This window comes from Vanellus vanellus, assembly GCF_965231255.1.
Source record: "Vanellus vanellus genome assembly, chromosome: 2".
Taxonomy (NCBI): Eukaryota; Metazoa; Chordata; class Aves; order Charadriiformes; family Charadriidae; genus Vanellus; species Vanellus vanellus.
In genome coordinates this window covers 91,057,806-91,081,272 of record NC_138906.1, presented here as the reverse complement: position 1 = coordinate 91,081,272, position 23,467 = coordinate 91,057,806, and the positions used below count along the sequence as shown (strand labels likewise).

At 41.2% G+C, this 23,467-nt stretch overlaps 2 protein-coding genes across 2 annotated transcripts in view; both read left to right on the top strand.

Moving 5' to 3' along the window:
• The window catches only part of MARCHF6 (membrane associated ring-CH-type finger 6), a gene marked incomplete at its 5' end in the record, with an annotated part of 55,403 nt that extends 47,912 nt beyond the window's left edge, over nucleotides 1-7,491 (top strand). The window contains 3 exons of the mRNA XM_082499199.1: nucleotides 48-180; nucleotides 1,152-1,287; nucleotides 5,224-7,491. Of these exons, the coding sequence (XP_082355325.1) occupies nucleotides 48-180; nucleotides 1,152-1,287; nucleotides 5,224-5,314 (360 nt within the window). The 3' untranslated portion in view covers nucleotides 5,315-7,491. The remainder of the gene's footprint in view (nucleotides 1-47; nucleotides 181-1,151; nucleotides 1,288-5,223) is intronic.
• A 6,375-nt stretch (nucleotides 7,492-13,866) lies between these two features.
• Nucleotides 13,867-22,011, top strand: ROPN1L (rhophilin associated tail protein 1 like; the record flags this gene model as incomplete). Its single annotated transcript, XM_082479563.1, has 5 exons — nucleotides 13,867-13,997; nucleotides 16,072-16,195; nucleotides 16,363-16,524; nucleotides 18,850-19,025; nucleotides 21,948-22,011. 5 exons carry the CDS (start codon nucleotides 13,867-13,869, stop codon nucleotides 22,009-22,011), a joined length of 657 nt encoding a protein of 218 aa, XP_082335689.1.
• Nucleotides 22,012-23,467: the final 1,456 nt, after the last annotated feature.

Here is a 23,467-nt window from a genome sequence, read left to right as displayed (position 1 = left end):
ATGGCTTTCCTGATTGATCCATTCTATTTCTAATATGTTCTTCTTAGGTATATGCAAATGGGATTCGTAACATTGATTTACACTTCATAATCCGTAAACTGGCGGCACCCGTAATCTCTGTTCTCTTACTTTCCCTCTGTGTACCATACATCATAGCTTCTGGTGTTGTACCTTTATTAGGTATGTATACATTCAGAATACCTGTTTATCTTCTGATGGTTTAGAGCAATGTAAATATACCTGTGGAAATAAAGCTTCAAGCTCTAGGTTATTTAAAAAACAAAACAAAACAAAACCCCACCCCAATACTATTCTGCCAGCAAAAGTAAATGCTTAAGGATTGCTGTGTCACCTTAACAGTTTGGGGGGTTTTGAGAAATGCAATGCATTATTCTGACTGGCTTTTTAAAGAACCAAGTGCAGAATACATCAAAAGTATAGGACTGCATAATATCTAACAGCAGAAATGTAGGTAATTAGCTAGTTTGGGAAAGGAATGATTAATTAATTTCTTCTTTGGACAATCAGCCTTTAATTTTAGTCTCTCTTTAAGAGCTATACTGAGCTGAGGACATCTCTTTGGACTTGTCAGATTCTAAAGAAAGCTTAGAACAGGTGAAAATACTACTTTTGTTTTGAGGTTTTCATTCAGTATTAAAATGTAAATTGTAAATATAGATTATTTTTTTCCAGACTTTCCTATCTCCTCGTAATTGTGGGAAATAATTTTATTAGAAGCAGGGTAGATGTGCTTTTTCATCAACAGTTGTTGTTGTTGTTGCTAGTTAGTTTTGATGTTAAAATGTTCAAGAAATCCTGTTTTATTCTTCAACCTCTCACTTGAATGCAGACTTCTATAGTGTCAACTTTCTTCTGATACAAGGCATACAGAAGTCAATAAGCAAGAAGAGCTGATAAGCCCAATTTTTTTCCTGTGGATTTTCACTGTGTTAATGGAAAACTTTCAGCTTTAATGCTTCAGATGAAGAACAGCAGCTGGATCTCTGAGATAAATGGATGTGTTCTTTATTTCACAGCCCTTCTTCTGAAGTTACAGTATAACAGAAAGTATAGAAGCAGGTACAGAAGCTGAAATGTGTGAGTAACTTCAGCAATGTTACATTATGTGAGGGTTGTGTCTTGTTTTGTAGGAGTTACTGCTGAAATGCAAAACCTTGTTCAGCGACGGATTTATCCTTTTCTGCTTATGGTGGTTGTTTTGATGGGAATTCTCTCCTTCCAAGTCCGCCAGTTCAAGCGCCTTTATGAACATATTAAAAATGACAAGTGAGTATATAGTGTGGGTTTTCTAATTTTTCCACTTTAAATTGTGTGGGCAACTTCAGATTGCATTCAGGTGTTGTAGATACTTAGGGCTAAAAGGGGATTTAAGCAGCTTTCTAAACAAATGGCCCTCTGAGGCAGACCTAAACTCTTCTTGTCGGTCTTCACTGCTAAAGCTGTCCCTCATGAATCCCATACTCTGAAGGCAAAGGGGAAGGTCTGGAGAGAGGAAGATTTCCCTCAGTTGAGGAGGACCGTGTCAGAGACCACTTGGCCAAGCTGGACATTCACAAGTCCATGGGCCCTGATGGCATGCATCCGCAAGTGCTGAGAAGCGGATGTTATTGCTAGACCACTCTCCATCGTCTTTGAACGGTCATGGAGAACAGGAGAGGTGCCTGAGGACTGGAGGAAGGCTGACATCACTCCAATCTTCAAAAAAGGCAAGAAGGAGGACCCAGGGAACTACAGACCGGTTAGTCTCACCTCTGTCCCTGGGAAGGTAATGGAGCGACTCATTCTGGATGTCATCTCCAAACACGTTGAGGAACAGGCAGTTATTGGAAGTGGTCAACATGGATTTACCAAGGGTAAATCATGCTTGACCAATCTGATAGCTTTCTATGATGTTATAACTGGTAGGCTGGATGAGGGGAGAGTCGTGGATGTCATCTACCTTGACTTTAGCAAGGCTTTTGACACTGTCTCCCATGACATCCTCATTAGGAAGCTGAGGAAGTATGGGCTAGGTGAGGTGACAGTGAGGTGGATTGAGAGTTAGCTGTGGGACAGAACTCAGAGGGTTGTGATCAGCGGCACAGAGTCTAGTTGGAGGCCTGTAACCAGTGGTGTCCCCCAGGGGTCAATACTTGGTCCAATTTTGTTTAATATATTCATTAATGACCTGGATGAGGGGACAGAGTGTATCCTCAGCAAGTTTGCTGATGATACCAAACTGGGTGGGGTGGCTGACACCCCAGAGGGCCGTGCTGCCATCCAGCGTGACCTGGACAGGCTGGAGAGCTGGGCAGAGAAGAACCTAAGGAGGTTCAACAAAAGCAAGTGCAAGGTCCTGCACCTGAGGAGGCAGAATGCTAGGCACCAGTATAGGTTAGGGGCGGACCTGCTGGGAAGTAGTTCTGAGGAGAAGGATCTGGGGGTCCTAGTAGACAGCAAATTATCCATGGCCCAGCAATGTGCCCTTGTCGCCGAAAAGGCCAATGGAATCCTGGGCTGCATAGGGAAGAGTGTGGCCAGTAGGTCGAGGGAGGTCATTCTCCCCCTCTACTCTGCACTGGTGAGGCCACAACTGGAATACTGTGTCCAGTTCTGGGCTCCCCAGTTCAAGAGAGACAGGAAACTGCTGGAGCGAGTCCAGCGAAGGGCAACTAAGATGATTAAGGGCTTGGAGCATCTGCCTTATGAGGAAAGGCTGAGAGAGCTGGGACTCTTTAGCCTGGAGAAGAGAAGGCTGAGGGGAGACCTTATTATGGCGTACAAGTATCTGAAGGGTGGGTTGAAGGAGGATGGAGCCAGGCTCTTTTCAATGGTTCCAAGTGACAGGACGAGGGGCAATGTGCACAAGTTAGGACACAGGAAGTTCCGTTCAAATACACGGAAACACTTCTTTACAGTGAGGGTGACAGAGCACTGGCACAGGCTGCCCAGGGAGGTTGTGGAGTCCCCTTCCCTGGAGATTTTCAAGACCCGCCTGGATGCAGTCCTGAGTAATGTGCTCTGGGCAATCCTGCTTTAGCAGGGGAGTTGGACTAGATGATCTCTAGAGGTCCTTTCCAACTCTGAAAATTCTGTGATTCTGTGAAATGTTTTAACTGTGGTTCAGGTAGATAAACACAGGAAAGATTGTCTATAAATGGAAGACACTCCCCTATGTCTAACCGGAATGTTACCACAAATGATGCTGATTGCTTGTTTGTCTCCCCCTCTGTAGTACTGAAGGACAAGTGAATGTAATAATTATGACATATCTGGAAGTAAAATCATGTCTCTATCTGCTGCTTATAAAACCATTTCTCCAACTCTTTACGCCTGTTTTTCTTATTCTTTCTACTCATCAGCCCAATTAACCTGTTAAAGCATGTTCAGTTGATTTGATAGTTTTTCCTTGCCAAATTTTGTATTGTTTTCTCATGTTTTCAGTATTTATTACTTTGTATTACTCAGATGCTTGATAAAATATTAATTTTCACAGGTTTTTTTCTGGTTAGTTTCTAAGCTTTTTTGGTGTTATTCCCTTAGTTTTTGTGTTACTCTAATTACCTTCTATGTTGCTTATCTAGAAAAATAAGTTTTAGACCCCAGCAACTAGTCTTCCATGGCTTCTTTTGTATTGAAAAGGAATAAATGAGTGTGTGTTCATGTCCTGAGTTACCCTAGAACAGTTTTGCTCTCCACTGACTATAAAAGGCATCAAACCTAAAATAAACTTCTTTGAATCTTAGATTTTAGGAACTGCCTGATACATTAACTATTTGGTGTAAATGTGAAATTAATAGTATCTAGAAATATTAAGAGATTTGTAACTAGAATTAAACTTTCAGCAGATCAGTTTCTTTTAGCACCTTTTGATCAGCTGATTTAAATCCTCTTCCCTACCTGCTTTCATAACATGTTCTGTAGTATTTGGCCTAATGTAGTATGTATAGCTGGTATTTTTATTTACAAATGGGCTTTGAGCTAAATGTTAATATCTTTCAGGCAGAATGCATACTGAATTGCAACTTGCATTAATGTTGCAAGTTGATTTCTTGTGTAAATAAGACGTAAGGATACAAAGCTGTGAAAATACATCTAAGTGAAAACTACTTTGATATTAAATGAACTTCTTAAACGTTAGAACCATCCTTGTAGACAAGGAAGTTTGTACGACTTAAGTTAATGATCTCATTTCAGGAAGTAAGCAAACATAGTGATGCTAACCAGTAGAGATTTATGGTTTAGAAATATGCTTAATTAAATCTTTCATTTAACAAATTTCAAGAGTACGTACAAGTTTTTGTGACATTCTAAAATGTACAAAAAAATGCGATGGCTGTTTGGTTATGGTACTGTGAGAAAAAGAGTGGTGGTGAAAAAGTTTCTAAAGGAAATGGGAGGTTTCGGGGAAAGAATTCATAGGTGTATATGGCTCTTCTGTAGTAGAACCAGGACACAAACAGGAAGCGCGGAAAGGAATTTAGATGGCAAAAAGCAGGAGCATGGAACAATGATATAGAGGAAGTAAGGAATAATGTGAAAGGTAGGGAAACTGCTAAGCTGATGAGATGGTGAAGCAGAACTTAAGTAAAAGAATCTCGCAGCCCTTAGGCTTGACATGGAGTAGCATTAGGATATTTTCTCTCCCTTTAAGAAAGATTGAGCTGCAGTGAAGTTATGCCTTTACAATATTTACTTTTTTCAACCAGGGTTTTTTCATTTGATCTATGAGTTGAGCCTCTCTTACCCAATGCATGTTCTGCATTGTGGCAGATTCTTTTTTTGAATTTATAAAACCAAGTGAAAGCGATAATGAGATTCTATCTGAGGGGGTGTTCCACATGTTCAAGTGGCAGTGGCTCAAACAGACACTGCAAAGATGCTCTTAAAAGTATCATCTAGCAAAGGGGCTGGCTATATAAATAATGCAAACACATTCTTTATACAAGCTGAATGAAGATATGAAATATATGTCTGAATTGTATGACTACTGAAGTTAAGGCTGTAAGCAAACCTGTAATGCCTGTATTCTGGTATGAAATGCCTGAATATTGAGAAAAAAGATGAGGATGGTTGAAGACCATTAAGGGGGGAGGGATCACTTGTAGCTTTCTCATTTCAACAGAAATTATTCTACATCTGCAGAAAAGGAGATACAGTGGATTTCTGTTACAGAATTATATTAACTTTAGTTAATTTCTCACTGTTTTTATTTAATCCCAGGTACCTTGTTGGGCAACGACTTGTGAATTATGAACGGAAGTCTGGTAAACAAGGCACATCAACAACTCCACCTCAGTCTTCACAAGAATAGATGGTCATATTAAACATCTTGACCTTCCCTTTGCCTTTACATGTCTTTTTTCATAGACTCTTCTTCAGTCTTTGGATATCTCTCCCAATAATACTCTCAGCAGTGTTTTGGCTTCTGTTAGTAGCATCCAGATAGCAGTTAAGGCTGTGTTCCTTATCTGCTTTTTCTGATGTTATCAATGCTGTCTGAGGTCTGTATATGTGTAAATAGAAGTATCCTGACACCCTAAAACCTTGGATTAAAAAGAATGTGCATTGTACATCTTTAAAAAAAGTATATTAATTTATTAAATCTAGTTGTCACTTTATTTTGGACTGCTGTTCTGTTGACAATGTGCCACAAAGCAATAGTGCGAAGAGGCAAAATGTTTTTATAAAATTTGGAGCTTACTTTATGGTGTTCATAACAGTTCTTATTGTAGTAATATAGTATGATTTTCCATGAGTGGAAAGGCCACACAGAGAACATCAAAAGTAAAAACTGTCTTACAGTCAGCAATGAAGTGGCTGTGGTGAGAACATAATGAACTATGTATCTTGCTGTCAAGTCTTTTTTATTATTTTGTATAACACCAAAGCTGTTGTACATTTTTCTATTGCCTGATTGTTTTTCATGTGTCTGAGTTTGTAATATTGTACAGTTGCTGTTAAATCAAGAAAATATTTCCTCTTCTGAGAATTCAGATGTACTTGCTGAGGCTCAGCTGGGTTTTTCTGTTTGATTGGGGGGGGGTGGAGGGTGGCTTTGGGAATCAGTGTTTCCTGGATTGAAACAATACGTAAAAAATTTACTAAGGCTAGGTGGTGGAAGCATTTAAAGGTACCAGGGAAAATTAGATAGGTTCACAACTTAAATTGTAGCCAATTTCTTACAATAATAGAATTTTTCATGACCTCGAGAGGAGGGATGAACCTTATCTGATGTGTTTGCACAGAAACAAAGAGCATAGCGTAAGTAACATTCTGACCTGGTCTTTTTAATTAAAGAGCTTGAAATCTTTTTTTCTGTAAGTTACCAAAGTTGCAAATTGTAGTATTAATTTTATATTACACAATTACTTAAAAAGACCCACAACAAGAAAAAAATCTCCCTCAGAATCGGTCACTGTGAATTTTTATGGGAATAATATTGAGGAAGTGATTCATCATGTACCATTTATTGCCTGTGGGGCAGGGAAATACATATGCTATTAAACAGGCAAGGAAAACTTAGATTTCTTTGCAAGGACACGGTCAAACAAGAGCCACCAAATCAAGTCTGTGTTATTTCTAGATGTAGATAGAGTTATTTTGCAGTAATGTTTGGGGTTTTTTTATGTAGATATTTTAAAAGAAAATACATAACAGTATCACAGAGCTTTAAGTAGCATCAAATCACATGCTTAGATTGCTGTATCTTTCCTAGATTAAATGGGGGAAATGGGAGCATCCATTGCAGTAATCAGAAAATCGATGAAATGTTTAACTTGCTACTCAGTACACTGTCCTTCAGTATTCTGTACTTAAACATATGTGTATATAATTAATACTTGAGAATCTGGCAGGTGCTTTGAGAGAGTCATCTCCTTTTCTTGATATTGCATCTCTGACCTGGTGTGTTTTAAGCTAATGTGGTCCAGGCTGTGATGGTGGTAGTGCGATTTTGGTGTCTGGACTCATGTTGTAAGGCAGTGAGCACAAGCCAAATGCATGTAAATCTAGTGGCAGGAGCATTGGGCTGTCACTATCAGAAGATGAGAAACTACTACTTTACAGAATTAGTTGTCCTGATGGTTTTCAACCTTTGGAGTGATTTATTAGGAAGTTTCCAGTGAAATGAAATCATAGACAAATAACCAAAATATTTCTCTCATCCACTGTTACTGACTAAATGGTAAATTGAGTATTTGCCCCATATATTTTTGATGTGTATAAATATTGCATTTGACTATTTACAGTGGTGTACATTGTGGGACAGATATATTTTCACAAGATTAAATTCACTGGTAACATACATTCTTACTCATGCCAAGATTCTGTCTTTGACATATCTTTCATAAAGAGTTCTGAAATGGTCTTGCCACTCAAATATTGCGAGCACTACTGTGCATCATGCAGAATTTGCAGTAGTGTGGTTCTTGTAACTTTGTGTTTTTATCCAGACAAACTGGTCTTAACATTAAAATTTATTAAGAAAAAGCCTTTGTGCTGTTTCTTATTACTGTTATTTTGCAGGTGGCGACAGGAAAAACTGAATTGGGCCAGTCACGTAATGTGAACTGTAGCTATTTTAATGTAGCTTGCATTACCTGTATTCACTCTTTGTTATGGAGAACTGGTTTCAAATCAAACTGTTGTGCTTTTGCACCGCTTTACAGATCCCAGGTGAAGTGAAGTTTGTTTCTGAAACTGTCCATTGCAAACTTTCAAAAAATTTCATCTCCTTATTTTTGTGTGTGTTTGGGGAAAGTAGATGGAGGTTGTATAGAACAAGAATTAAAGAACACTACTTTTATTGTTTTAAATTTTAATAGTTTGCCTTATTGTCCTGTGTGTACTCCTCTGGGATAGAAACTTGATAGTAAGCGTGTAAGTTAACTGGCTGTTACTAAGACAGCTGACGAGCTCTGTACCAGTGGCTTCCATCTCTGCTAGAGTAATACAGCATGCAGTGATCTTGTATTACTCTTCAAGTGGGAAAAATTCTTTGTGTGCGCGTGTACTTTCAGCACAACTTCTGTTGACCTTGGGTCTTGAATGGAGAGGTTGGAGATGCATACTGGCTTAACTGTATCTCCTTTGTGATGTTGAGTATCTGATGCTGTTAGTAGTTCTACCGGCCTTCATCCAAGAACTGTCAGATGCCTCTGTAGTTATCTTTTGCATACTGAAAGAAGTTAATTGCAGCATGGCTTTGACTGTTTTTACACAGATTATTTTATATTGATTAAAAATAGTTACAACTCTGTATCCTTTCTCTTACTCCCCCTTCTCCACTGGGTAAAGCCTAAGCTGCTACTTTTTGTTTCTGAGGGCCCTCTGGGACCCGTGACTATTTTCTGTCAGTAAGTTCCTCAGATGCCAGCTCCAACACCAGTTACAGTATCCACATCACCTTTCAGCTGAGTGCATTAATTCTTTCATTGCTTTCCCCTAAGCTTGAGCAAAGGTCTTCATAAAAATCTGTGCAGCAGCCCCACTATTCTTCAGAGAACTCTGTAAAAAGCCCTTTACCTTACAAAGCATGAATGACTGGTTTGTTATTTCCGCTGCCTGGAATGCTGATCAGTGTTGTTTTTTTTTTCCTTGTACTCTACTCTCTCTCCGTTCATGTATCTCTAGACTGGAAATTCTTTGTGGCAGGGTCAGTGTTCTTGTACTGCTTGACTTGTGAATAGGCACTGTGCAGCCTGAGCAATGAGTGGGGTTCTTACCAGAAATGACGATAGAGATAATAAAAACATTAAACAGGGATCTGAATCTTGGTAGTATAATGAAGTTGAAGATGCAAAAAAAGGAGGCTGTCTTCTGAAACAGGTAAGGAAACAACTTTTACAAAGCATAATGGTAAGTTAGAGCTCTCTTACTCTGATATTTCAGTTCTTAATTAGATTAACTGGAACTGAAGAACTGCACAGTTAACAGTGGTTTTATTAAGTCTATGATTATTCCAGACAAGCTATGCTTCTGGTTTTAATTTCTTCGTTTAGAAGTCACCATAAATTGAGAAATTATATGCTGAAATCAGTTAATAATGGAAATGTTTAGAAGATGGTATTTCCGAAGGTCAAATTCTGTTCCAAAATAAACTGAATATTTTGAATTCAATATAATACTGAGGGATGGAGCAATGACAAATTATTTCACAACTGCACATCAGTTTTGCTGCTTATATGCTTACTTGCTGTCATCTCTTACTTTCTGAGTAGTAGCCAATGCCAAAGCTGCATAGGCTTTTTTTTTTTTTTTTTTTTTTTTCTTTTCTTCTGTTCAGGGAGAAGTCAAATATATCTGGAGTTGTCCGACATCAGATTGAGGGGGACCACACAACACTTAACCTTACTTGTCTGATTTATGTTAAATCACTTGGCTTTCAAGGAGTGTTTCTGTTCCTGGAAAATGAAACTAGTTTTACCTAGAGAGAACAGATTTCCTTGTTGCTTATAAAAATAGAGAACACTGCAAAGCTCATTATTTATATTGAATGGAATTTATGTATTAGAACCTAGATAGTGAGGATCTGCCTTGTTCAGCAGGTACAAATTGTGTAAAGGACCTGGTTGAGTTCCATAAGGAATGTGCTGAATTGAAAACTACTGCATTGGAACGGAGTCTACATGGGATGTTTTGGCTGGTAGTGACCAGGAGTTGTAGAAGCAGCAGGAGAATTTCTAAGTTGAAATCAGGCAATGCTGCTATAAAGCAACAATTATGTTTGTAGATATAATTTTAAATGCTCCTTGTATAACAGAGTAGTTGGTAAAATGCATGGGGGAAAGTACTCAGTGTCTAGGAATAATCTGAGTTACTTTCACTGAAGCTACACTTGGGTATTTATTACCTGTGTTTTCATAGAGTTTGATCAGCTTTTTCTTAACAGAAATTGATTAAGGCTTACTGCCTTTACAAGTTTGGGCCAAGATTTTCAATGTGACCCATCAATGTCCCTCTCACTGTGGCTTTCTGTGATCTCTTTTTCATCCTCATTGAAAGGTCAACAAATTCCTAACAGCCACATTACTTACCTGTGTAATCCCCTGTTTCCTTAAACAACCTTGCATATAATTAGCAACTGTTGTCACACCACCAACCCTCAAAACTGAAGCTGAAGCCTCCCTCCCTCACCTACCTCTTGATCTTAATTTTACTCACCAAATATCTCAGAAGTTATTCGACTCTATGATTTGTTATGCTGTCTTTCTCCTTCCTTTCATATATCCATGAATTACAATAACCTTAAGGCAGATGTTTTAGTGTAACTACACAAAAAGCATGCTGGTTTTAGCTAAAAAATACTAGTCCCCTGAAGTATAAATGACTTCTTAAAAATGACTTAATGATATCTCAATATGCCAAACTTACACAAAGTATGGCATAATTATGTTTTATTGTTAACACAGGACTAAGGAGTAGAAAATGTCCAGTACATCTAGTTCTGCTTATAGATTGGGAGACTGCATAGTAAGGATGATCATAACTCATGTAATCATAGTTAAACACATGATGATCTCCAGCCAGGCAGGGTCAAAGGAGAGAGGAGAGCAATGCCCATGCTCCTCTTTCTGCAAAAAGCAAACAGCGTGTCCCCCACAGTTTTTTTACTACTTGATGCAGTGTCATGTTAATTTGTTACATATAAGCATTTATACAAAGATTTAGTTATGCCTTTATAGATTAAGCATGTTCTGCAGCAGCATGTAATTAATTGGCCTCTTATTTTCCAATTATTTCTCATTCTTGTACAAAAGTTTTAGCCTTTTGCTTTTTCCACCAGTTTGCAATTCATACAAAAAAAGTGCGCTTTAAGAATATATGATTTTTCATGAAATAGAAAAACTTTCCATTTATATGCTGCTGTTTCCCATAATATGGTCTGGCAGCTTTATGCATGATTTCACTGCACTAGACCAAATAGCTGGAAGAATTGAGGGCATGACATTTACTGTTTGAGCATCTTTAGGATAGTTCCAAGTGTGTCCAAGGACTGCTATTTACTGTTGCTATCCCTAGACACCTCTGAAAAACTGCATTGTGAAATTAATTTAATTCCATTCTGTAAACCCCTGCTGGATAATGTTTGCTACAGGCATTTTTTTTGCTATAATGTTCTTGTTTTAAAGCATCTACACATTTAAAGAACAGGTATGTCATTATATGTCAGAAGCTGTTTTCCTGTAGTTGCAGGAATCTGCAAAGTATTTTAAGGCCCAATACTTGGCCTGTAGCTTATGCAGAGTAGTCATGTTTTATGAAAGATTAAACAGTTGTTAAAATGTGTGTGTTTTGTTTTCCGGAGCCCAACGCTTTATCTCTGTCTTGCATGGCCTTACATGTTCATCAGTGGGGACGTAATGTGGATTAAGAAGAGCTGGCTTCAAATAAGATTGTGTTCTTTTTCAGTCACTGTTTGGCCTCTTTCAAGCATGCAGCACCTGCTTCTTTGGAGCGATGGCTTCTGAAGGCTTTCTGAAGCAAATAATCCTATTATCAAGTTCGTTTGAGTGCTCAGGCTACTTACAGCCCATGTTAGAAGGGACAGGAGGGGCATTGCTTTATAACCAAGCGCTGGTCTAGTGTCTTCACAGAGGATGCCATTCAGGTTACCTCCGGTGCTGTTTTTATCCACAGTGGAAAGAGCAGAGGTCTTGTAGTCCTCCACCAAGACTTTGAGGCAGAGAGGGCGCTTGGGCTCCTTGGCATTGTGGAGTGGTGGGAGAGCCAGTGCTGCCCTGTCAGCACACGTGGTGCCAGCTTTGGAGCAGCAGGCGCTGGGATGCAGCTGGCACTGGCCGTACTGTGTGCGGTAGAACATCCAGCTGCAGTATTGCTGTCCTGAATTTCCAGGAGCGTAGAGGTTGACCAGTCAAGGTGCTTGTGGCTGAGCTGTCCTTGGAAGCTGCCGCTACTGCATGTCGCAGAAATCTTGGGGACTACGTTGCCCTATGGTCTATTTTGCAGCTCAGAGTTTGTTCATGTCCCATGAACAAGCTTTCCAAGCCTGGAAAGGAGGCACGGAGGTGCCACAGTAATGCTGTTCACCAAGTGGTGCCACACCGTGCTGGTGGGGGGGGGGGGGAGGGGGGGGATACACTGGGGCCCGCAGGCTGCAGAGCACCCGAGGGACCCAGAGACCAATCCTCCTCGCCACAGGCCCTGCCGCCGTCTTACCCTTAAGGCGCTTCAGGCCTCTGAGGCAGCCTTCGTGTTGCTCTTGCATTTTAACCAACGTAGGCAACACCCCATCTTCCTTCGCCTGGCCTCCGCCTTCCCCTGTTAAGCACCGCGCCAACCTCCCGCCTGCCCCGCCCCGGCCCTCACCCGCCGGGTTGCCCGGGCAGCGAGGCCGCGGCGCGGGGCAGGTGATGCGTCCGGCCCGGCCTCCGCCGGGTAGCCGGGGGGGAGAGCAGCACCGGCGGGGGCGGGGGGCCGCTGAGGGCGGCGCGACCGTTGCGGGGGGCGCGCGGGGCGGCGGTTGGGCTGGCGGCGGCAGCTCTCCCCGGGCCTGGTGGCGGCCTCCGAAGGGCCGCATCAGGCGGGTGGCGAGGATCGGCGCTCCCGATAGCTGGGGGCGGCCGGGCCGGCTTGCTGGAGCAGGTAAGCGGGGACGCTCACAGCCAGCCGGCCTCCTGTGGGACTCTGGGCTTTTGTGGGTGGATGGATGGCTGTCACCAACAGCCAGGCTACTCCACTCTGCGTGCACCTGGGGCTAGTTTTGGGGGCGTGAAGGGAAATAAAGATAATAAGAGCAAATCGGAAGTGAGAGGGGTTGGATGACCGTTGTGTTTAGCAAGAGAGTAACCCGTGTTAGAGCTCAAACGGTAGGTATTGCCATGGACTGATGGTGAAAAGTCACAAAGGCCGGCTGACCTGACTGCTTTTTTCTTTGCTCATTAGGTGTGTACAGGAGGTTTCCTCAGAACATCAGGAAGCTCTTTTTCACTGTGAGGGTGAGTGCGTGCTGGCACAGGTTGCCCAGAGGGTGTGTGAAGTCTCCATCCTTGGAGATATTAAAAACCCACTGGGGCATTGTTCTTGGCAGCCTGCTCTAGGTAGTCCTGCTTGAGCAGGGGGGCTGGACCAGTTGACCTCCTGAGGTCCCTGCCAACCTTAGCCCTTTTGTGACTTTGCGGTTAATAACTTATGCAAAAAAGCAGGTCTCGAGCTTTTTTTTTTTTTTCCCTCTACTTTTTCTTTTCTGATGAGCTTTTTATTCTTTTCTTTGACTGCTTCCTAAGGGCGCATGCACACACACATATTTCTTCCTCAAGGTTTTTCTTTTCTCTAGCTTATCCTGAAATCCCTAACTTGCCTTCAGTTTCAGTCCCTTGGCTACAGCTGCTTTTTTGAATCATTACTGAAAGCACGTGACCAATGTAGTAATTAAATGCACACTTTGAAGTCTTTCCCTGATGCAAATTTGCTGTGTTGGAGTAATGAAGATGCTGTACCCTGTCTGTGTTTCTCCAGAAGTGAAGTTCTAAGTGTGGTTTGATCCTCAAAGAAGCTTTGAGTCACAACAGTCCCATTCCGCCATAGCTGACTTTATAAAATTTTTTCCAGTACAGGAAAATTCCCATGACAGGGGGAGAAAGCCAGCTGCCAAATACTGTTATTTACACCTTAAAAATCATCAAGTTTAAGGTTTTTTGAGTTGCACAGGGCTCATCTTGTTTGCCCTACAGAGTCTGTCTGTTCTCCAGTAGCCCCAGCTATTGAGTAGGACAGGAGGGAATTTGGGTACAAGCACTGTTGGTCCCCATGTGCCCATGCAGTTTTTCATTCACATTCTGTGTCTGTGAACTGCTGTTTTATTACTGTTTCTTTCAGGCCCTTATAACTGAATACAAACAGACCATGCCTCTTCCAGAAACCATGTTTTGTGCTCAGCAAATCAAAATTCCCCCTGAGCTACCTGATATTCTGAAGCAATTTACTAAAGCTGCTGTTAGGACTCAGCCGCATGATGTTTTGCAGTGGGCAGCTGCGTAAGTATGATGTTCACATAATGATGTAGTGTTATGTGTACAGACCCACAAAATGCTGTGGTTTGTTGTACAGTGGAGCTGAGTTTGAATATTAAACCAACCTGTATATTGCATACACGCTTCTGTGCATTAATGCAGCATGTGAGCCTTTTAAAAATAGGGTAATACTCAGAATTATTTTCTGTTTCATTGAGGTTTAGGACCGTTATATTTCTGAAATAGTTTGATTTCTGTACAGAAAAATGCATCTTAATTTTTTTGTTATTAACTTCTTTGTCCTGAAGACCAAACTTCTTACTTTTTTGCCATCCTCTCGTGTGGGACTTAATTCTTGGAATTTAAAGGAAACCTAGAAAATAGCTTTCTAATTCTTAAGCTTGCTTAGGTTTGGGTTTTTGTTTCCAGGAACAAAATTAAGGAGTCTCCTTAAATGTTACTGAAATAGGAAAAGAACCTGAAAAGTTGCAACTTTTAGGTGATACTCCAGACAATGATCTCTCACTGTAAAGTTGATTTAAGATGTTTAAGTGTTTCTTCTTTAACTTCTTTTTTTCTTTTACCTCAACTGCTCACTATCCTTTTTTCCTGTCCTATGGTTTGTGTGGACAAGCTCTTGAAAGGTATATCTGTGTGATGTTCTCAATTGGACTGAAAAACATCTGTACTGGGTACATGAGGGAGGGGAGGCTGTTAACAAAGCCATGCTGGAGTCTGGCTTGTCCACTTAAAAAAAAAAAAAAAAAAAAAAAAACAAAAAAAAAAAACCACAAAAACAAAACACAAAAAAAACCAAACCACCAAACCTGAAGCTGAATTGCTACAGCTGCAGTGTTGGAGAAAGGCAGCGGTAACAGCTTAAAATGGTGTGGCGTTTCTTAGGAGTGTGATGGAGGGGCGGTGCAGCGTTCCTCCGGGTGATGGATTTGCAGGGAGCTTGCCCCAGCCGAGCAGTCGGAAGCAGCAGCCACCAGGTAGCTTGGAGCCTGCTGGGATGTGGGGCTGGCGAGAGCAGGGACAGTGGGGTACTGCCATGGCCACACCGCCGCCCAGACCCTGACCTCTGCTTAAAGATTGTACCAGCTCAGTCAGAGCAGCCCTTGCAGATGGGTTGGTGGCTGCTGCTGATTGCACACCCCTCTTTCTGGCACATGCTCTGGTGTAAGAACACCCGCAGCAGAGCAAGGTCTGGACCTGGGAGCTACATGAAGCGGAGCAAGGCTTGTGGTTTCAGATGTGCTGCTGGTGTTGTAGTGCTTGTCCCTGTGAATAATCTGATGGGGAAACATTTTTCTGGCTGAAAAATAGCTCAGGTGTTATATGTGTGTATGTACCATGCATCTATTTCTATACAGTCACGCTAATTCAGTTCTGTAGTGCTGCTTGCTGTGCCTTTTGGCAAGTATTTGCACAGCATGGGATAGCCTGGGCATGGACGTGGGTGACCACAGCAGATGAGGGTGGATAAGTGTAGAAACCTTTAAATTAGACTTACTGAATGAAAACTAAGTTTTCCTTGCATAGTTCAGATTGCTGGCCACTTATGGCAGACAGTTGCTCTTAAGGCTGTGCATCTAATTCCCTTTCTGCTCTAGTCTTAAACTTTATTTTGGAGTGGACAGAAATAGCAAAAACACTGATGAGAGAGTTGCAGCATAAATAGCCAGTAGTACTTTTTGGGTAGTGTGCGAGGGGAATGTTAAACAAATGAGCCCTCAGGTGCTCATCAATCAAATGGCAAAAGCGTGTGCTTTGGTTTCTGAGCACACACTGATGTTAATAAATCACTCTCTGCCTTTGCCAAGAAGGGTTGAGTATATCATGCACAAAATAAGTTAAATGCCTTAAGAGTTACTAGGGCATCGTAAAAATGAGTGTGTGAAGTCTAAAGATTGTGGTTTCCACTAAAAAGAAAGGTGATGTCTGGGCACAGGGACATGGGCAGGCAGCTTGCCGGGTGCTGCTGCTCCTGCATGGGAGCATGCAGATTCATTCACTGAACAGTAAGAGCATTTGCTTCTGTGCAGCTTGTAATGGCTATGGGCACTGAAGTGTGTTGTTCTTCCCGTTTGCTTAGATATTTTTCAGCGTTGTCAAAAGGTGAGCCCCTTCCTGTGAAGGAGAGGATTGAATTGCCTTTAGCAACAGAGAAAACAGAGGCTGGTTTGACTCCAGGACTCCTTAAAATCTTGCATAAACAGGTACAACCTGGCCTTTATCAAATGTACAATGCTGTTGAGAAATGCTGGTATGTTGGGGATGGTTGGGGAGACTGCCAAGTATTTGATTTATTTTGGGGAGGGACTGTGTTCTTAGTTTCATTCTGGTTTTCAGAGTTCTTATTGCGGTACCATGATTTCGTTTAAAGCTTTCTCCAAAAGGCATGGTGAATGTTGCAGAACTGAAGGAAAAATGGAAGCACTTGTGCTTGCCAGAGGAGCAGCTGAACACTATCCTGCAGTTGGATGACTTTGGTGAGGAAGTGGAATGGATGAAGGTTCTGGCACTTGGGTGCAGCATGCTCGGCAGGGTATGTTCACAGCAGGAATACTTGTATCCAAATGCAAATGGTCATGTATGATCATATATGAGGTAGACCATAGAACAATTAATGTAAATGGACTTTGGGGAATAGTGATTGTTTTTGCAGCAGTGGGCAAAGTGGCTTGCATGTTTACTTCTGTTCCCCATCAGGTTTTGATGAGGGCAGCTTAACCAGAAAGAGGGCTAAGTTCTCAGTTTACTGGGATGGCAGTAGAAGAGCAAGCATGTCCGCAGGGAGCTTGTACCATGAGAAAGAAGATGATAGAGGAATGATGCTTATGGCATCGGTGTAAATGTCCGTGGAGGAGAACTGGAGGGAGAAATTAAACTATCAATTTTTAATTGATTGTGCAGTCAATTAAATTTTCACAGAAGCAGTTAGTGTTACTAAATCTATGTTTAATTCTTTTAAAGTCAGTAATAAAATGTCAGCAGAGCATTTCAATAGAATGAGAGATTATAAAATGCACTAAGCTGGTGTTCTTACGAAGTGTAATGCTTTTAGTAATTTCTACAGTAGGGAAGAAGGGGTACTAAAAAGAAAATATGTCTTAAATAATATTTTGAGAATGTTGCAATATTTGGAAGCTCTGAATGTTGACCTGGCCTGGCGATGCAATTGTGTATATATATATGTATTAATTTCCACTGTGTACTTCTTGATTCAAATCCACCTCCCAACATGATTTTGTAGCTTGGGCTCTTTTCTTCATTTAAAAAAATAACAGCAACATTGCTTATTTAAAAAAAAAAATCAAAACAAAACACAGGAACATAATTCTGATGGAGCTAGACAGACTAAATTTACTTCCATCTATCCATCCTTTCAGATATTAAGTGAATGATTTGATTTCAGCTCTACATAATGAAACATAAACTTCAGTTTCCTAAACCAGAGAGGAAGATGCACACAAGACACGTTCATTTCCAACAGCTGTAAATTGTGTTCATAGTTGAATAGGGTCACAGTTAAGATACAAGAGTAGACAAGTATGAACTTCTTGAGAACACCAGTCATCTGAAGTATCTTTCTGTAAAGCACTGATGTGTTTTTACAGCCTTGGAGAAATGACCACACAGGTAGCCTGTTAAATTGTCTTTCAAAGGTGGTGAAATCAATGTGAATTACTTCACTGCACTGAGAGAGACAGACAGTGGTAGCTTGGAGTGGCAGAGGCAAGAATGGCAGCAGAGGGGTGGCAAACTGCAGAGGGTAGAGTCTGCCATCATATAGGCCAGTGCCTCCCCTCCAAGGGGAGGAACTACATTAAGTGAAACCATTAAAGGAGTATAAAATGACACTTCTGGCCTGTATTCTTATCTTGAATAGATACTGCATTTATTTTAAATATTGCTGTTCTACTGTTAGGAAATACTTATCTTTGTAAAAAGTCATTGCTTGCTTGTTAATGAAAAGGTAAGGATAAATTTTGAAAAAGTTATAGCAAAAATATCACTACTTGGGTTAAAAAAGGCCTGTCTGGTTTTTTTGTTTTTGTTTATTTCTTTGTTGTAATGGTATCCAACCAGTCTTTGACTCAACAGAGCTCAATGCTGAATTTTTCCACACATTTCCCCATCTAGCTCAGCATGTGTAGGGCAGTGGATTAAAGACACTGTACTGAATAAAGGATTTTTTTTTCAAAGTATATTTGGAACTAATACTTAGAGGCATGTTTGTTTTTAAGGGAATTCGGAAGTTATTGGGCTTTGACTAAACTGAAATATTCTTGAAATGTTTTTTTGCCTCAGTGCTTTTTCTACTAACTATTAAAATGGAACTTGCATACAAATAGGGAAAACAGTAAATATCAGCACTCCTAAAAATTAATACCAGATAATACTGTGTCATAATAAAAATCATTAAACCCATATGAATTTTCTGGGTTTTGTAGATTTATCTGTCTTTGCTGCTGAGAATTCATTTAGATCCATTGAGATAATAAATACACACACAAACACACACACACACACACATATATATATATCAGTAGGTATAGTGATGTTGGAGTAGCAGAACAGAGCAATTTGGCCGTATTGGAGATAGGGCTTCAACTATCCCATGCAATCTTTAAACATCACAGGATTCTGGTATTTTTTACTCCTGTCTTTACTAGAACTTCATTATTGTTTCCATCCCTGGACCTGCACTGGAAGGTAAACTTGGGGTTGATAGTTAGGTAAAATGGTAAAGCCTTCATCTCATTACACTAACTTTTAGTGGTTTACAGTGTGGATTTTGTCATGGTATGCAAAGAATGTTCATGGCTCTGATACTGTTCCTCTAATTTCTTGACTGAACCCCCTGTAGTCCTTACTGAGTTCAATGAAACATGCCTGCGAAATCTTAACAAGGGACCCAGAAGGTGGAGCAGCTCGCATTCCCTTTGAAACATTCTCATTCCTTTACTCGTATTTGGCCACTATTGATGGAGAGATACCAGAGGAGAAAACTGAAGCATTCCTCCACGGAATTAAAGAACAAGCGTAAGTAGAAAATCTGTGCATGGAATTTTAATGTATTGATCACCTCTAGGTTCTCCATAAACCTTTAATTTCAGGTGAATGGTCTGTCTTCACTTTGGGCATAGCCATGATGACAGGACTAAAGGCTGACTAAGGTTATATCAAAAGTGTACATAGTTATTTCTTCTTAAGTGGTCAGCCTCAGGGTTTGAACTGTTAAATGATAAGTTGTTATTTATCCATCCATCTTTGAAATATTGAAGACCCTATTTGGTGATATAACTTCCCCTGTACGAAGCAATTATAAACAGATTTGTATCATCTGCACGTTACTGGTAGTGGAACCAGCAGCATCTTACGGGCTGCTGTTTTGATTTAACATAGATTATAAACCAGAGAGAGAAACTGGGAGTTCCCACCTGAAATCAGAAGCTTCTGTTGTGTTTCTCCTGAATTACTTCTCCCTAGAAATTTTATTGAGAAAACATCTAGTATGCACTTGATCTTAAATGGTTTGGCTCTTCAGTTTTTGTAGTCTTAGCTATGGTAAATTGTCCTTCTTGGAATGGTCTTGGTGTTGGTTGCCTTCAGTGGATGTAAAAGACAAAGGCCGTAGTCCCACCTGAGTACTTCATCCTGTTTTGCTATTTGTACCAAGCTGGGGTGGTTGAGTACATTTCTAGTCTTTTGTGTTCCTCTTTCTGCTTGCTCTGAGGGTGGTTTATAGTTTGATGTCAGTAAGCCATGGACTGACACAGTTCTTCACAGAGGGAGATGTATAGGTTGAAGGTCAAGCCTGGCTGTCTGTTTTGCTACCAAGGATGGCTGGGTTGAGGTTCTTTCTGTGCTGTTGTGTAATCTTTGGCTTGCCTCATAATGAAGAGGCAACCCTGGTCTCACCTCTTGACTTCATTGAGTAATTTGTTAGCAAATGATGGTTTCCCCCGATTTTATCAAGTGTCCTTCTTACAGGATTGGGTAGAGAATACCCTGTTGATCATCGATCCATTCAAATGCCATTTTCTGATGCACTGTCACCATCATTGGTGCTCACAGCTTGTTTGTTCTGAATACGTCTGTACACCTGCACTGCATGATGATCAACAGGGTATTTGCATCGTTTGGCTAACTCTTCTCTAGAGCACACCAACACTGTTCTGTTGTTTTAGACTGATGCTTGATCATGTTTGTCAACTTCTACAACAGCAAAAACTTAAAATTCATAGGCTCGTACTATCAGCTCTGCTGACTAGGCCTAACTCATGCTAACTGCTACAGGTGAAAATCTCATCTCTAATAGACTTCAATTGGTTATGTGAAGTCTTGTGCCCACAAAATTCAGTGTCAAAACCTCTTCTTAGCAGATGAAGGATCCATGAAGATACTGCGTATATTCCTGCTAGAATTAGCATGGCATTAGCATTAGGAATGTATGAAAATGACAGTGTCTTCAATCAAGCTCTCGGTGATAAACTCCCACTCATTTTATCCACAGTCACATGTAGGTCACACAAAATGCACTTTATTTTTAACCAATTTTAAAAGATCCATAACAGGCTTGTCCTCCTACTGCAGTCTGTGTGGCATGTTTGCATACAGATACTCTCTTCCTGCCATCTATCTGGAGTTGGTCTTTCTGTCTGTGGTGGGTTGACCCTAGCTGGATGCCAGGTGCCCACTAAGCTGTTCTGTTACTCTCCCTCCTCAGCTGGACAGGGGAGAGAAAATGTAACGAAAGGCTTGTGGGTCGAGATATGGACAGGGACGTCACTCAGCAGTTACCATCATGGGCAAAACAGACTCAACTTGTGGATATTAGTTTAACTTAATACCAATCAAATCAGAGTAGGATAATGAGAAATAAAACCAAATCTTAAAACCACCTCCCCACCCTTCTTCCCAGGTTTCACTTGACTCCCGAATTCTCCACCTCCTCCCCCGAGCAGTGCAGGGGAATGGGGGTTGCAGTCAGTTCATGACATGTTGTCTCTGCTGCTCCTTCCTCCTCAGGGAGGAGGAATCCTCTCACTATTCCCCTGCTCCAGAGTAGGGTCCCTCCCGTGGGAGTCAGTCCTCCACAAACTTCTCCAACGTGACTCCTTCCCACAGGCTGCTGTTCTTCATGAACTGCTCCAGTGTGGGTCCCCCACAGGCTCACAAGTCCTGCCAGAAAAGCTACTCCAGTGTGGGCTCCTCTCTCCACAGGTCCTGCCAGGAGCCTACTCCAGCACAGGCTTCCCATTGGGCCGCAGCTTCCTTGGGCATATCCACCTGCTCCAGCATGGGGTCCTCCACAAGCTGCAGGTGGATACCTGTTCCACTGTGGACCTCCATGGGCTGCAGGGGGACAGCCTGCCTCACCATGGTCTTCACCATGGACTGCAGGGGAATCTCTGCTCTGGTTCCTGGAGCACCTCCTCCCCCTCCTTCTTCACTGACCCTGGTGTCTGCAGAGTTGTTGCTCTCACATACTATAACTCCTCTCTTCAGCTGCTGTTGCGCAGCAGTTTTTCCCCCCTTCTTAAATATGTTATCACAGAGGTGCTACCACTGTTGCTGATGGGCTCAGCCTTGGCCAGCGGCATGTCCATCTTGGAGACAGCTGGCATTTGCTCTATTAGACATGGGGGAAGCTTCTAGCAGCTCCTCACAGAAGCCACCCCTGTAGCTCCCCAGCTACCAGAACCTTGCCATGCAAACCCATACACTGTCTTAGATTGCTACCAGCTCCGTGTACGTGGGAGCTCAAAAATGCAGGAGCACACAAATGAACTGATTTGTTTTGTCGTTAGTTACCAGATGGACAATTTTTAGTAAGAACCACTTTTTAATTACATAGCTCTTGCTTGCAATTAATATAACCCTCAATTGTATCCTGTCCACTATACTAGCATTTACCATGGTAAAGTGCTGATCTAAAACATTTGGTTTATTCCTTTCCAGGGACCAACAAAGTGGCATGGTATTGCTCAGAAACTTTCTGACCCAGCCTTCGACACTGTTTTGATCGAGCCTACTCTTCAGCATCAGGTGAGGGGGGGTGGGAAGAATAAATACATGGAAGAAAATAATTTATGTTCAAAGGACCATTATTTGCAAATTACAACACAAGCAGATCCTCTTTTCTGGCACTTCCTTTTCTTTATCCCACTCTTGAAATGGCCCTTCAGTGGATGTTAATTGAATACATGGTTATACTGTTCTCCTGCCTCTCCGATACTGATGCTCACACCTAGGGAGTGATACCTTCACTCATCTGTTTATACTGCATAAAAAATATTTTGTTATGAGTCTTCCTACCTGTACTTAAGTCTGTTTTACTATTTTTCTTACAATCAGCATTAAATTTAGAGAAGACTAGACAGCTATAATTGGTGCATTTCACATTATGCTTCTGGTAGCACTGGCTTTTTTTCACTTAAACAAAACCAGCTCGTCTTTTCACTACCTTGTCTGCATGAACAGGCTCTATTAAACAACTAAGCCAAGCCTTGCTCGAGAGAACTTCAGGAGAACCCTGTGGCTGAGCTGCTAGAAGAAACATCAACTCAAGAAAGGACTGCAATGGTTCCATATGGTTTTCTTCTAATTAGGACCCTTTCAGAACTTATATATCTTTTTGCATTCTTAGATGGACTTGTCTAATTAAGGCATTTTAAAATGTTTTAATGTTTTAAAATGCATCTTATTTTCTGACAGGAAAAGATACTGCATTTTTCAGGTAGGTGAGGCACGCCTAACACAGAGTTCAGTTTGGTTTTGAGTTGAACAGCTGTAGTAGGTACAGAAGTCTAAATCAATCAGAACTAGACTAAGTAGATGATAGTCACACTTAATTGCAGAAACAGTTGAGGTAAGAGATGGGATACTAATGGCTACAGTAAAACTGGAGAGATTCCATTGACAGAGAAGGCTGAAGACAGGAGCATATGGAGTGCCCTCTCCTAGCAACTCTATCAAACAGAATAAAGTATTGCAGAAAAGATGGATCTGCAACCTTGTTCGTTGCGGTAACAAGCCCGGCTGATGATGACTGACCTTGCTATAGTAGATTGTGTGAGGAATTAACAGGACTAGAAATTGATATAATAAAAATCTCACTGAAGTTAAGTGCACTTAACTTAGGTGCATCCTGCACACCTTTAGCATGTACCTGCATGTTTTAAGCCTTACTGTTTTATCAACCTCCAGCAGTAATATTTACATGTTAGTCTACAGGATGGGAACTCCTCCTGGTAATTTCTGGAAGGAAATGGGTATGCACCCGGTGCTTGAAAATGACAAACAGCAATATTACAAGTGTCCCTGATGCCTCCCCAGTAGTTTCTGTGGTGAGCTATGTTCTCATCATCTTTGCCAGATCACATCGATCCTAAATTTCTTTGAGCATGAGCTTGGGAACAGTAACGTTCCTGTTTGCCCTTTTACCACTAGCTGCAGTTGAAGGTATTTCAGCCTGTTGG